General features: G+C 40.4%; 1 protein-coding gene across 4 annotated transcripts in view; it reads right to left on the bottom strand.

Moving 5' to 3' along the window:
- jag2b (jagged canonical Notch ligand 2b) overlaps positions 1-12,336 on the bottom strand; it is a 55,789-nt gene extending 43,453 nt beyond the window's left edge. For all 4 annotated transcript variants that reach the window (XM_037750936.1, XM_037750937.1, XM_037750938.1 and 1 more), the window contains exons 1-2: positions 11,977-12,336; positions 9,941-10,252 (exon numbers count right to left, since the gene is read on the bottom strand). In XM_037750936.1, coding sequence (XP_037606864.1) covers positions 9,941-10,252; positions 11,977-12,048 — 384 coding nt within the window. In that variant the 5' untranslated portion in view covers positions 12,049-12,336. The remainder of the gene's footprint in view (positions 1-9,940; positions 10,253-11,976) is intronic.
- Between the last annotated feature and the right edge of the window lie 777 nt (positions 12,337-13,113).

The raw sequence follows: 13,113 nt of genomic DNA, 5'->3' as shown, positions 1-13,113 counted from the left end.
CAGTTTGGGGCAAGTCATAGTCAAGTCAGCACACTGACACACTGACAGCTGTTGTTGCCTGTTGGGCTGCAGTTTGCCATGTTATGATTTGAGCATATTTGTTATGCTAAATGCAGTACCTGTGAGGGTTTCTGGACAATATTTGTCATTGTTTTGTGTTGTTAATTGATTTCCAATAAGAAATATATGCATACATTTGCATAAAGCAGCATATTTACCCACTCCCATGTTGATAAGAGTATTAAATACCTGACAAATCTCCTTATAATGTACATTTTGAACATAAAAAAATGTGAGATTAATCGTGATTAATCATGGACAATCATGCGATTAAATATTTTAATCGATTGACAGTCCTATTTTGAATACATTAGTTAGTAACGTGCAAACAGAGGAACAGACATGACGGATGCCAACAAGTCATGATGGCTCCGATTTAAAATTAGACATTAGACATTAAGCTCCATCATCACAACCTTCCAGCCACCTACCATCATGACAGACTGGTATGCTGAAAGCTAACGAGGTTCTGCAGAGGTTGACTTCTATCTTTAGGGACAAGAGTTGAACAAACTTCTGGATGTAGTTCAAACTAGCAGCTTTGCAAGTGAACTAGGTAAGGAGGACAGTACCAGAGGGAAACTGGTTCATTTTGGCACAAGCCGAAATATGTCCAAAATTAGTAGAAAGTCACTGAAAAACAGCGAACATAATCAACAGAAAGTCATAAAAATAAAGTTAAAAGGGATTTAAATTAGAACATTTGTGATGGTTGACATTGAAAAATGCTTCAAGCAAGTCATGAGAAACCTCCTCAATAAACAGCTTTTAATTTCAAACCACATTGATGGAGAAACAAGTTAAGACACCATCGTCTCCCCGAGGCTCCGAGAAGGAAAACAACCTTTTGATTAATGGACCCTAAAAGCAGTTATTTCCCATTCGTACACGCTGTACCTTGTGTGAAGACACAGACTGAACCAAACAAAGTGTTCTCAGAGGAAATCCCCGCGGCCTCCGTCGTGACACCATAACACAGATCCATTAATATCAAGAATGTACTGTAGTCAGAGTCAGATGGCGATGACAAGAGTTCAGTCGGGTGTCCACGGGGCAGCTGTCCAGATCACACAGTCAAACACTACACTGCATCTTTGTTGATGAGCGAAGCAACAACACAGATGTCTGTCCGGCTTATAAACTCTGACGTCAGGCAACAGAACGTAAGATTTTCTAAAGACACAAAATGTGCAATGTCTGAAGGGGAAAAGGCCTCGGTGGGAAGAGATCAGGGCACGGGGAGTGATAGTGGTTTTCTTCTCACTCCATTGACTACACACATTGGTGAACATGAGAAGTAGTTGATGTAACAGCTCAGAGTGTTAAATTACTTTTAATAATTGATGCTCGCAAGAAAGAGCAGAACATTTTGAATGAATCCTCTGCAGACACGCAGAAATCTGACGTTGCAAGCTGATTCTCTGACCGTTTACCACGTTTTACACAACGTAACTGCCGGTTTGAAATGTGTTTAGTTGAATAAAATGCATTACTTTCAAGCTCTTTCAATCATGAGGATACTGTGAGTGATACCACGCACGTGTAGAAAGCCCATGTAGGTTTGTTAAGGGGCCAAAATGTCATCAGGAGCACCACAAGTAAAATATTACAAATAATTCCAATATGACGACGTCCAATTAAAAGGTAATTTTAAGAACTTTGACCCATCAGTGAACCTTAACGTTGAGATTAACCCTTTTTTATTACATGGCTTTGTTGAATACTCGATTCTGATTGGTCAATTACGGCGTTCTACGCTCTGTTATTTCTTTATAGCACACCGTTGCTATGTATAACAGACCGTTGCTATGGGCGCAGTTCTGATGTCGGACTCTGGCGGACCGTTTTTGTGTCAAATTATTGATTTCTCAAGTAAGTAGCCGTGTAATAAGCAGGATAATGTACAGCTAGCAGGTCATTGTTGTGAAATAAACCCCAACCCTCACCATGTAAGGGGTATATTTCACAACAATGACCGGCTCGCTGTACATTATTCCTTACAGATCCCTGGTCATGTTGTGTATCTATTTAACAATATATGCAAAAAAAGACCCCAAAAAAATAAATGTATTCTTATTTTTATATCAAAATCCAATCATCTTTTCTTCCTGTAAAACAAAATATGACGTGTGCTTACGTAAGCTACCAATCTACAACTTTTAGCGGCCCAATCAAATGCGAAGGATTTGATTTAAATCCCTTTTATAACTGTATACCGCACAAATGTCCCATTTCACTGGGGAATACTCACAGCACAAAGCAAAAAACACTAACTTCAGTTTCACTGGGACTTCAAAATTTTAAAAATAAACACGTTTTAATGTTTTACGCCAACTGCATGATGAAACCGGAAGAAAAACCCGATCATAAACAGAAGTGCACTGTTAGAAACCAACAGACAGAGTTCATGCACTCTTTGTGACTCAGGTATCAGCTTTTTGATTCAAGCTATCCTTTTACAAGTGGGCAAGCCATTAAAATAATCCAGTTAGTGATAAGTTGCCACACTAAACACATCATAAAGGGACTTCTTTGCTTGTAAGTTAAGCCTGAGGTTAGGGTGAGCATGTCTTGGAGGGACTCTGCAAGCTGCAGATAGACGCCTCTCCTTGATGGCATTGCTAGAGCGCTTTTATTACACATGACATGCTGCATACACAAAAGAGGAACGCTTACTTGCTGCCTGAATAAATGTGTTTTAACCTACACAGCTGTTTGTCAGCAGAACAGAAAAAAGACATCATTGAATGCACACATGTGTAAATGTTGCTAATTGGTAAACAAGTTTAAAATAAACTAAAGAAAACAACTCTCAGAAATCGTTTCACCTCGGGGGAGTTCTGGGTAATAATTGCATAATCAATACAGAGCTGAGCTGAATCACAGGTGAGACCCGTGTTGAGTGGTTTTCCACGCAGCAGCCCTGGGACCGGAGGACGACGGATGGGATGGGGGGAGGGAGCCACAGAAAGGGAAGATAATTGTTTACAAGAGGCCTATGTAGCCGTCTCCTAGCAACAGCTCTGACAAGCTCCGCATCAGGTGTGGCTAACCATGGCAGCCTGTGTTAGCCTTTGGCTCTGTGAGCCTGCGTGTATCTATAAAACTGCAGTCTCAGGCAGAGAGGAGAGACATGTCAAAGTGTTTGAATGAGCTGCTACTAAAGCCTCCGTCCTACGTCTCAGTAATATTAAGCACTACAGTGCATCTGGAAGTGTCCCAGTCTGGATTTTTTACCCTCAGATCTTGTTTTCTCATCAGCATGAACTGCAAGTGTGGAAAACAACCAGGAACAACAATGAAAAGAAATCAAGAGATTTCAAAATTGAGTAAAATCACAAAGGGCAGGCTGTTCTCATACACCGTTAATAGCTATACCTATGAAAAGTAAAAGCACAGTACTTTGTATATATCCTACAAAATCAATTGGTATGTAATAAAGAGCAACAGACGGTGCGTAGAGGAGGTCAGGGTGGATGCAGGGGTCAAAAAACAAAAGACTTTCGCCCAAGAGACCGCTGTCCGTACCCCGTGAGACACCAGAAGTCAACGTTGATTTATTTGTCACGTTGTTTTAACCCAAACCACGATCTTTTCCTAAACCCAACTAAGTAGTTTTGTTGCTTAAACCAAATCAAGTTGTTTCCTGTGAAGACGGAAGTCTATTTTGAAAAAACTGTAATGCATGTAACGAGTGGAAATTCACACGTGTTGCTGGACATTTGCAGGAAAACGCACGAAAAATGAGGAACAACATTTTGTAAGTTATCATACAAACTGCTGTACGAGGATACGTTGCAAAGGCTACATGCGCCTACGAAAACAAGCTTGTTGATGGTCTTTTGTTACTGTTTTAATACCGGTATGTTCAGTAGTATAGGAACAGGAATCCCAAACAGAAAAAAACAATATGAACATAGAGCTCTGTATAAACCAAGTATGGTGAAAAATTTGTTTGCACTACAAAAACAAATTACATTTTCTACTAGGGGCGAGGGAAAAACTGGCATGGACATTTTCAAAGGGGTCCCTTGACCTCTGACCTCAAGATATGTGAATGACAACTGGATCTTATTAGATAAAACAGTTGTCGACAAACTGCATAATTTGCAGTTTAAAAAAGGTAATAAATCGTAAAATATCTTATCGCATACTCAGCATATCGCAAAATGTTTAAAAACAGATTGTATTGTGATTTACGTATGGTGATAATATCGTATCATGGGGCTTCTGGTGATTTCTACTCCTATTTTCTACAGTATTTTGGATGTTTAATGCAATTTATAATATTTTTTGTATTTGTAAATCTATAGAGAGACAATAAGTTAAGACCTCAGAGTACCTCAATTACCTTGACTTACTTCTTGTACAAGTAAGTCAACTACGAGAAAGAAAAAAGACATGTAGAACAATGCTTGACAGCAGCACAAAAAAAAAAAAAAAGGTATGACAGTATGACAGCAGGGCTGTGTGCATTTGGCGTACACGTGGCCAGAGCAGCGAGCCAAAACCATTTAAATAGTTTGGGTTTGTTCCAAGACAAACAATCTTCAGCAGGTCTGTGCAGATCAACCCGTCGTTTTAAATGTGAATGAGAGTCGTCTACACCTCCCACTCTTTGAGATGATCGGCCCTCGTGAGACTGACAGCACACACGACACGAGGGAGTGCACGAGCAACAGACCAAACAAACCAACTCACACTTCATCCCTTGATCACAGATGCTCTCCAGAGGTTGGCGTGTCATTTTTACAGGAATATACAGGTTTAAATTGTCACTACAACAACATTGTAATTCAAAATCTTCACCTGCTCCAAGCTTCTTGATGAGATTGGAGGCCGTTGCAGGTCAAGCTACACGCATCTATTTACTAACCGAGGGAGGTCTGATACATATCCAAGTTCAGAGCAGATACAGTTACAGGCAGGCTCACATCAAACGGACGTCCGGCTAATGTAGCTTGGGGGGCGGGGAGGGAGGGAGAGAAATTCCACCGGCAATTTCATTAGCGATCAAATGGAAGTAAGACGTGTCCCTTTAGCCTCTCTCTCCTGAAGTGCTCACACAGCACGGGCCAACTAAATGGAAACTCAATCAGACAGGCCATATAGGTAGAGTATAAGCCACGTACTACAGCACCGACACTGAAAAATAACTTATATCTGAACACTGTTTCCTAAAACAGTAGTTCTAACATCTTGTGTGCATCAACTACGGAGCTGGAGTCAGGAGGTGATTACCCTAGCTTAGCATAAACACTGGAAACGGGGTAAACATGTATCTTAAATACACCTAACACTAGCACTAGTGCTCATTAACATATTACATATTGTTTTGTTTGATCCGTACTCAAACAGGAATAGGAAAACGACAATTAGTGGCCTCAGGAGGAGCGTAATCATTTCTTGGCGCAGTAACTGCCGGCAGTGTTGTTGTTGTCAAAGTGACGTTGCTAGGCAACCAGGGGAACTGTTGTCAAGAAACACTTACTCCACTTCACACCTTCTGAAACCACAAGTTGTTAACCACAAACGCTAAAAAACTATTAACATTCCCATCAGCCTCTGCTGTACTTCTGTGTACAGATGTACAAACGTTAGCATGGTAAACTAAGATGGTGAACATGCTGCACATCAGCACCATCATGCTCATGTTACCATTTAGCTAAAAGTGCGGATGGATAGATGCATAGATGCATAGATGCATAAAGTAGAAGAACTTTCAATTTTTTCCATTATTTTTATGGATGCACCAATAGCGATAGCAATACGGGCTCAAATAGCTGGATCGGGTATTGGTGACAATGGGGCCGATCTATTCAATTCAATTCTATATGTATATACATTATATACTGGAATTCCTGTTTATATTTTGACCAATTTGTTGCTGCATTAAATATGTTTACACTTGAATTGTAATTCCTGTTAATTCTGAAGATGTTTTACCAAGTTGCTGGTGCATCATTTCTTATTTTAATAATAAATAATTCAGTAAATGTACGTTATTTGTTACATTCTGTTTTACAAAGTTAGGAAAGCAATGTTTAAGTCAAGCCTGATGTTGCCTTACACATAACAGAATGATCCTAGTCAACTTCCAAACAGTGAGGCAGACAGCTTATTGATTAAACACTTGTATTGGATCGGCCAATACCCAAAGACCAAGTGCAGCTATCGGGACGGAAAAAGTCTGAACGTTGAATCCCTTGTTCTTTTTTTTACACATTACACATACCGTAGGCCCAAGCTACCCATAATACACATACATGCACCAACAGGACCTATAGAGAGATGTCAGAGCGAGGGGGCTGCTCATGGACAGGCGCCACAAGCTGTTTGGGGTTTTGGTGCCTTGCTCAAGGGCAACTCGGCAGTGCCAAGTAGACCTAGGAGGCAAACTCCGGTACCCAAGCCAAGTCCGCACAAGTGTGTGTCCCGTACTGCTAGCACGGCTGTAGACTCTTTAGTTTATTTTACTTTAGAGAAAGCCAGACTAGCTGTTTCTCCTCGTTTCCCGTCTTTCTGCTAAGCTAGGATAACCACATCCTGGCTGCAGCATGGGAGTGGTATTCAACTTCTCATGTCACTCTCAGAAAGAAACGCAAATGAGCTATTCCTTAAAACATAAGCACTGTTATTAAGTAGATAGACAAAAGCATGAGGAAAAATGCAAAAAAAAAAAAAAGTAAACACGTTTTTAGACAACCAGAAGTCAGTTTCTTTCATCAGTCAACCCTAAATACTCAATTAGGGACATTCTTTAAACTCCATAAAAGTGCAAAGTCGCATCATAAAATCAACAAAAGACTAAAAAGCCCATCAGAAGAGAAAGCAGAAGTAGTGAGCATTTACAGTAAATCCAAAGCTGTGGGGAAACACTGAGCGTAGGCTGATCTCAGAGGTGGCAGCAGCATCAATAGAGATCTTACTGGCAAGACGAGCCAGAGAGAGCTGGAGAATCACTGGAGGACTTCCAAAGAATGGATAAGCATCACGCAACCGGAGTAAAAATCAGCCATTAGCGACTGCATCACATCGGTGTGATGATGAGAAGCTATGATGTCTCTGTGTCTTCACAGAAGAAGAAGCCTTTCCCAGAAATGTGGGATGATTAACACCGTTACAGCCCGACTGCACGACACTCCACTGGAAGATGAAAAGTGCTCTTTGAGAATATGAGAAGTGCCTATTCAGACAATTAAAAGGCATCAAAAGGGTATTATCACAACTCAGGACTTCAAGGTCCATTTGAAAATTTGCAGGAAAGATATTCAACCCATGCAGCTTTATTTATGACATTTAAGGAGCTACAAAAGATGTAATATTTCCGAGATTGTCTCAGATGCTGTGTTCAGGATGACAGATGAGTCCAGCTCTCATTGGGCCTTAAATTGGGCATTTGGCCAGATGACACAGCCAATAGCACACTGCATCTTTGTTTCTTCAGTGAAGAAAGCGACAACGCCACAGCAAGTGACCCCACAGGCTTGTTGTGACATCTGGCACTGGAATAGTGCACCGTTATCAGCCCGGGCCACTTAACAGAAAGACAACACACCAGAATAGCCCTCTTCACCTCGGCCTCGAGGTGTCAGTCAATGAGTCCAATAAGAGACTACCGCTGGTTCATAGTCAATGAATGTTAGATGGGGGGGGGGGGGGGGGGCGTTTTATATACACCTTGGTTAGCCCAGGTGTTAAATGTTGCCACGAACCCACCTGACGGTGTCTCCCTCGGTAAATATATGGCTTCTTCTACTGTGTGAAATCACACGTTTGAGGCGTAAAAACGTTAGCAAAGGCAGCTGTTACTTCTCTAAAGGCCAAGGTCTCTGCTAGAAACAGCTGCAACTGCCTTCAACACAAGAAATTGCAAGAAATATGCGAAGCTTTCAGGAGAACAGTTCTCATTATTTTTGACCTACCTATTATGGAAATCGAGTTTAAATCAGCTTTTCTTCAAAATAGGGCTGCATGCAACTAATGATGGATTTATTTTTTGGGGTTATTTGGCTTTTTTTTGTCTGACATATCATCAAATACCCAGAGATATACAGTTTACCATCACAGGAGACAAAATTAACCAGAAAATACTCACTTTTTGCCATTTGTGATTAAACAAATGTAATCTAGGGCTGCACGAAGAATTATTTCGTTATCAGTTCTGTTCACTATCATTCTGCGTATTGTTTTCTCAATTAATTGATGAATCATTTGGTCTATAAAAATTAGGGCTGTCATCAACCAAAGAAATTCTTAGTTAAGTTAACTAACAACATCAATTAGCGGATTTAATCGACAGATCTGTAAAACCACAAACAATCACACGAAAGCACCACTTTAGATCTGGTGTTAACCAGAGATGTGCTCATAAGTTTCTTAGAAATAAGTCATTCAGCATGAAAAAAAAGCATAAAAAGCGACTAATCGACTAAAGAAAGACTACGACCAAAATTACTTATTAGTCTACTAATAGACTAAGAGGGAGCAGCCCTAATAAAAGGTCTTGTTTTGTCCAACCAACAGTCCAAAACCCCCCAAACCAAACTGCTAATACTAACAAGCTGGAACTAGAAAATGATGGCCATTTCTGCGTCGAAAATTACTTTAATTCAATTATCAAAATATTTGCAGATGACTTTGTTCTATCCATCACCTAATCATCAGACTAATCATCTCTACTTCCATATACAAAACACATACAGTCTGGTCTACAGTCTAGCTCCTCTGACCACCACTACATTACAAATCTGAAAGCCAAAGCCAAAGATGATGTCCTCCAGTGTCTTGTTTTGTCCACTCCACAGTTTACTGTCATAGAGGAGTAAAGAAACCAGAAAATATTCACATTTAAGAAGCTTGAATCAGAGAATTTTGACTTTTTTCTCCTTAAAAAATGACTCAAACTGATCAATTGACTTTCAAAATAGTTGGCAATTGACTAATCGATTAATCGTTGCAGCTCTGGTGTTCAGTGCTGCAGGACTAGTGCTCGGCAGCACACCTTATTGGTGAGCCTAATCCATCAGCTATCAATCATCTGCAGTCAGATGAGCTTAATTGCCCTGGAGGGGCCAGCAAGGGGCCACCTGGCACCCACAGCAGGAGACGAAGCTGTAGGGTGCAGCGGGAGGCGAAGAGGTGTCAAAACCAACCAGCAGTTATACTCACCGAACCAGCGCCGGAGGCATCGAACGCATATTTCACGCTCACAGCATCTTGTCACTCATTCATCATTCTAATAGGAGAATTTATTGGAGCATCCATCCAACATATACAACCAGGCTGCACCTTCAAATACAGTACATGCCATTCCCATACATCACAACAGACTCCTATGACAAATGTGGCAGTTTAATATTGCCTCGAGTAAAAGTTATAAATCTCGTGGACGTTGAGTCAAATTGTTTCCATCCTACATCAATTAAACCAACTTTGCCTGGTATTTACTACAATCATTCAACAAAACTGGCAGTAACAAGCAATTTGGACCAATCCCAAAAAATCCTAATAAACTACTTGATGGATTTCATTATGATGAAACTTCCCTGAACACCCTCATGAATCAGCAAAATGTCATGTTCTGGAGGAAAACAGCTTTGCCACGACCGTTTCTCCCAACGACAAGTAACAGAGTTCCCCCCCACCCTCCAGGATCTACACATCAAAGCATTGTATCCAGATCAGTGCTGTGCTGTGATGGACTGGATGTATGCAGAATGGGAGAATGGCTCCAAAACCATTCATACATGGGTTTTATGATGCGTTCCCCCAGGCCATGTGTACACATACATCAACGGATGGACATTAAAGTGCTCAATTTTTCAACAGGGTTTGGTTTGTGTGTGTGTGTGAGAGAGAAGAATGCCAAGAAACTCACCGGCCAGGCGAAATTGAAGGGGATCCAAATCTTGCCAGCATCGTCGATTTTGTTCTTTGCTCCCTTAAAAGAAAACATATTCCCACCAAGGACTTGCGTAGAGTTAGCTCCAAACGTGCACTGGCCTTTGGTGTTGACCTCCGTCTGGTACTCCTTCAGGCACATCTTGAAGTAAGTGTCGCACTCGTCTCTGGTGCAGCGCCGGTCCTGGGAGCTCCTGGAGCCGTCGCAGCACTCTCCGTCCGCCAACTCGCCGTTTACATTCTCCACGGAGATCAGCTGCAGCTCGAAATAGCCGGTTGACTGGGACACCTAGAAACAACCATGTTAAAAAAAAAAAATTAAATATAGGCCTCTATAAATATATATATACATATATTTATATTTGCAGGGCTACACAACATGGGGGGATTGCATGCTCTAAAATTGGTGCGTAATTAGTAATTGGTGCGTAAAAATGGAACCAAGTGGCCAAACAGGTCCCATTATAATAAAAGCTTGAAACACCTAGAAACAACATGTTAAAAAAAGACCTAATTTAAATATAGGCATATATATATATATATTTGCAGGGCTACACAACATGGGGGGGATTGCATGCTCAAAAATGGGTGTGTAATTAGTAATTTGATGAGTAAAAAAGGAACCAAGTGGCCAAACAGGTCCCATTATAATAAAAGCTTGCAGTGCACATTGGGTGGCTATTCCCAAATAATGTGTTGCATCATCGACAGGGACACCTAGAAACAACATGTAAAAAAAAAAGACCCAATCTAAATATAGGCCTATATATATTTGCAGGGCTACACAACATGGGTGGATTGCATGCTCCAAAATTTAGTGAGTAACTAGTAATTTGTGCGTACAAATGGACCGAAGTGGCCAAACAGGTCCCATTATAAAAGCTTGAAACACCTAGAAACAACATGTTAAAAAAAATACCTAATTTAAATATATATATATATATATTTGCAGGGCTACACCACATGGGGAATTGCGTGCACAAAAATTGGTGCGTAAATTAGTAATTTGTGCGTAAAAATGGACCGAGTGGCCAAACAGGTGCCATTATAATAAAAGCTTGCAGTGCACATTGGGTGGCTATTCCCAAATAATGTGTTGCATCATTGACTGGGACACCTAGAAACAACATGTTAAAAATGTGTTTTTAATATAGGCCTATATATATATATATATATATATATATATATATATTTGCAGGGCTACACAACATGGGGGGATTGCATGCTCAAAATTTTGGTGCGTAATTAGTAATTTGTGCGTAAAAATGGACCCAAGTGGCCAAACAGGTCCCATTATAATAAAAGCTTGCAGTGCACATTGGGTGGATATTCCCAAATAATGTGTTGCACCATGAATGGAGCGGTTGACTGGGACACCTAGAAACAACATGTTAAAAAAAAAAATATATATATAGGCCTATATATATATATATATATATATATATATATATATATGTATTTGCAGGGCTACACAACATGGGGGATTGCATACTCTAAAATTGGTGCGTAATTAGTAATTTGGTGCGTAAAAATGGACCCAAGTGGCCAAACAGGTCCCATTATAATAAAAGCTTGCAGTGCACATTGGGTGGATATTCCCAAATAATGTGTTGCAGCATGAATGGAGCACGTGAACAGCATGCTTGGCTTTTTTTTTTTTTTTTTTAAGACAAATTAACCTCTGCAGCAGCAGCAGCCAATTGATGCACTTACAACTTCTAGTTCAGGCCTATTTCTCTTTTTCCCCAAAAAAAATTGCTCTCTGAATTTTGAAAAAATGGAGAGTAAGCCTTGAATCCATTCCTTCAATCTTGTCATGGTAACATGATCACATGCTCACACACAAACTGACTGGCTACGTAATTCAATTATCGATTAAATGTGATGCGAATATGCAACGCCAGGAGAGCAAATCCTGCTCCATCTGCCCACGCCCACCAACTTTTCACATTTTATTTTATTTTACGCAGAGCAAAAGAAGAATATTGAAGGATAAATAAATGAAATTCTTACCTCGGTCCATAACGTCAACAGCAGCAGGCACACTATTGGGAAGCAATTCCTAATCCTGGTGCGATTCCACATGCCTCTGATGAATTAGAGTGATATACATAGAGTGCTAGACGCGAGCCGGCGACTAGTTCCTCCTCTCTCCTCTCCTGACATGCACAAAAAAAAAAATATTCACATGCGTGTTTTTTTGTGTCCGTCCGGATTTCACCACCGAGGCATTACGTGTGTGTGTGTGAGTGTAATGTGTGTGTTGCAGCGCAGTGATGATGATGGTCCATGTACAGGAGTGTCCCTCCGTCAAATCTCTCCACACAGCAACTGAGATGTTCCTGTAGCACCACACAGCCTGAGGAGAGGATGTCTGCGCTGATTGGCAGCTCTGCAAACCACTTACAAATTGGCCTGCGGGCAGTCTGTGAGCCAACCGGATTAAGGGGCGGACAATAGTATAATAACCCCCACCAACCAACCAACCCTCCTCCTCCTCCTCTTCCTCTTCCTCCTCCTCCTCCTCCTTCTCCTCCCAAAACTTGAATATATGCTGGGTTTGTATCAGACATTACAGCATGTGAACAAAGCAAGGGGTCGACTTTAATTAAAGATATGATGATGAGCTGGGCTATTATTTCAAATTAATTTACATTTGTATACATGCACAGATGTAAACATTTGCACACATTTGGAGATCAGCTGCAACTACAGTGCTTTCATGTAAATATGCTGTATGTTCACTGTGAATCTGAATATATTATAATATAATAATAATAATAATCTTTATTTGTATAGCACCTTTCTAAACATAGTTTCAAAGTGCTTGCACAGATACAATGAAATACAAAAAAACAATAAAAGAACAAAACATAAAAAGCCAAATAATGAGAAAACTATAACCAGTGGTATCAAAAACAATAAGTTACTACACAGAAGCCAAAAGAGGACAATATAAGGTGTGGGAAAAGGTGCACCAAGCTGTTGCCTTAAGGCGTTAAAAAAAGCCTTTAGAGATTTAAAATTGGTAGTAGAGCTAGCTAACCTGAGGTCCTGATATTAGGTTGATGCAGCAGCAAATAGAAACTTAATAATTGTAATTTCATTTGAATAAGAACAAAAACAAGCACAAAACGTAAAATGTTTTGC

The sequence above is a fragment of the Sebastes umbrosus genome, chromosome 18 (genome assembly GCF_015220745.1).
Source record: "Sebastes umbrosus isolate fSebUmb1 chromosome 18, fSebUmb1.pri, whole genome shotgun sequence".
In the NCBI taxonomy this organism is placed as follows: Eukaryota; Metazoa; Chordata; class Actinopteri; order Perciformes; family Sebastidae; genus Sebastes; species Sebastes umbrosus.
Note: the sequence above shows the minus strand (reverse complement) of the source record. Positions and strands in the feature narration are given on the sequence as shown.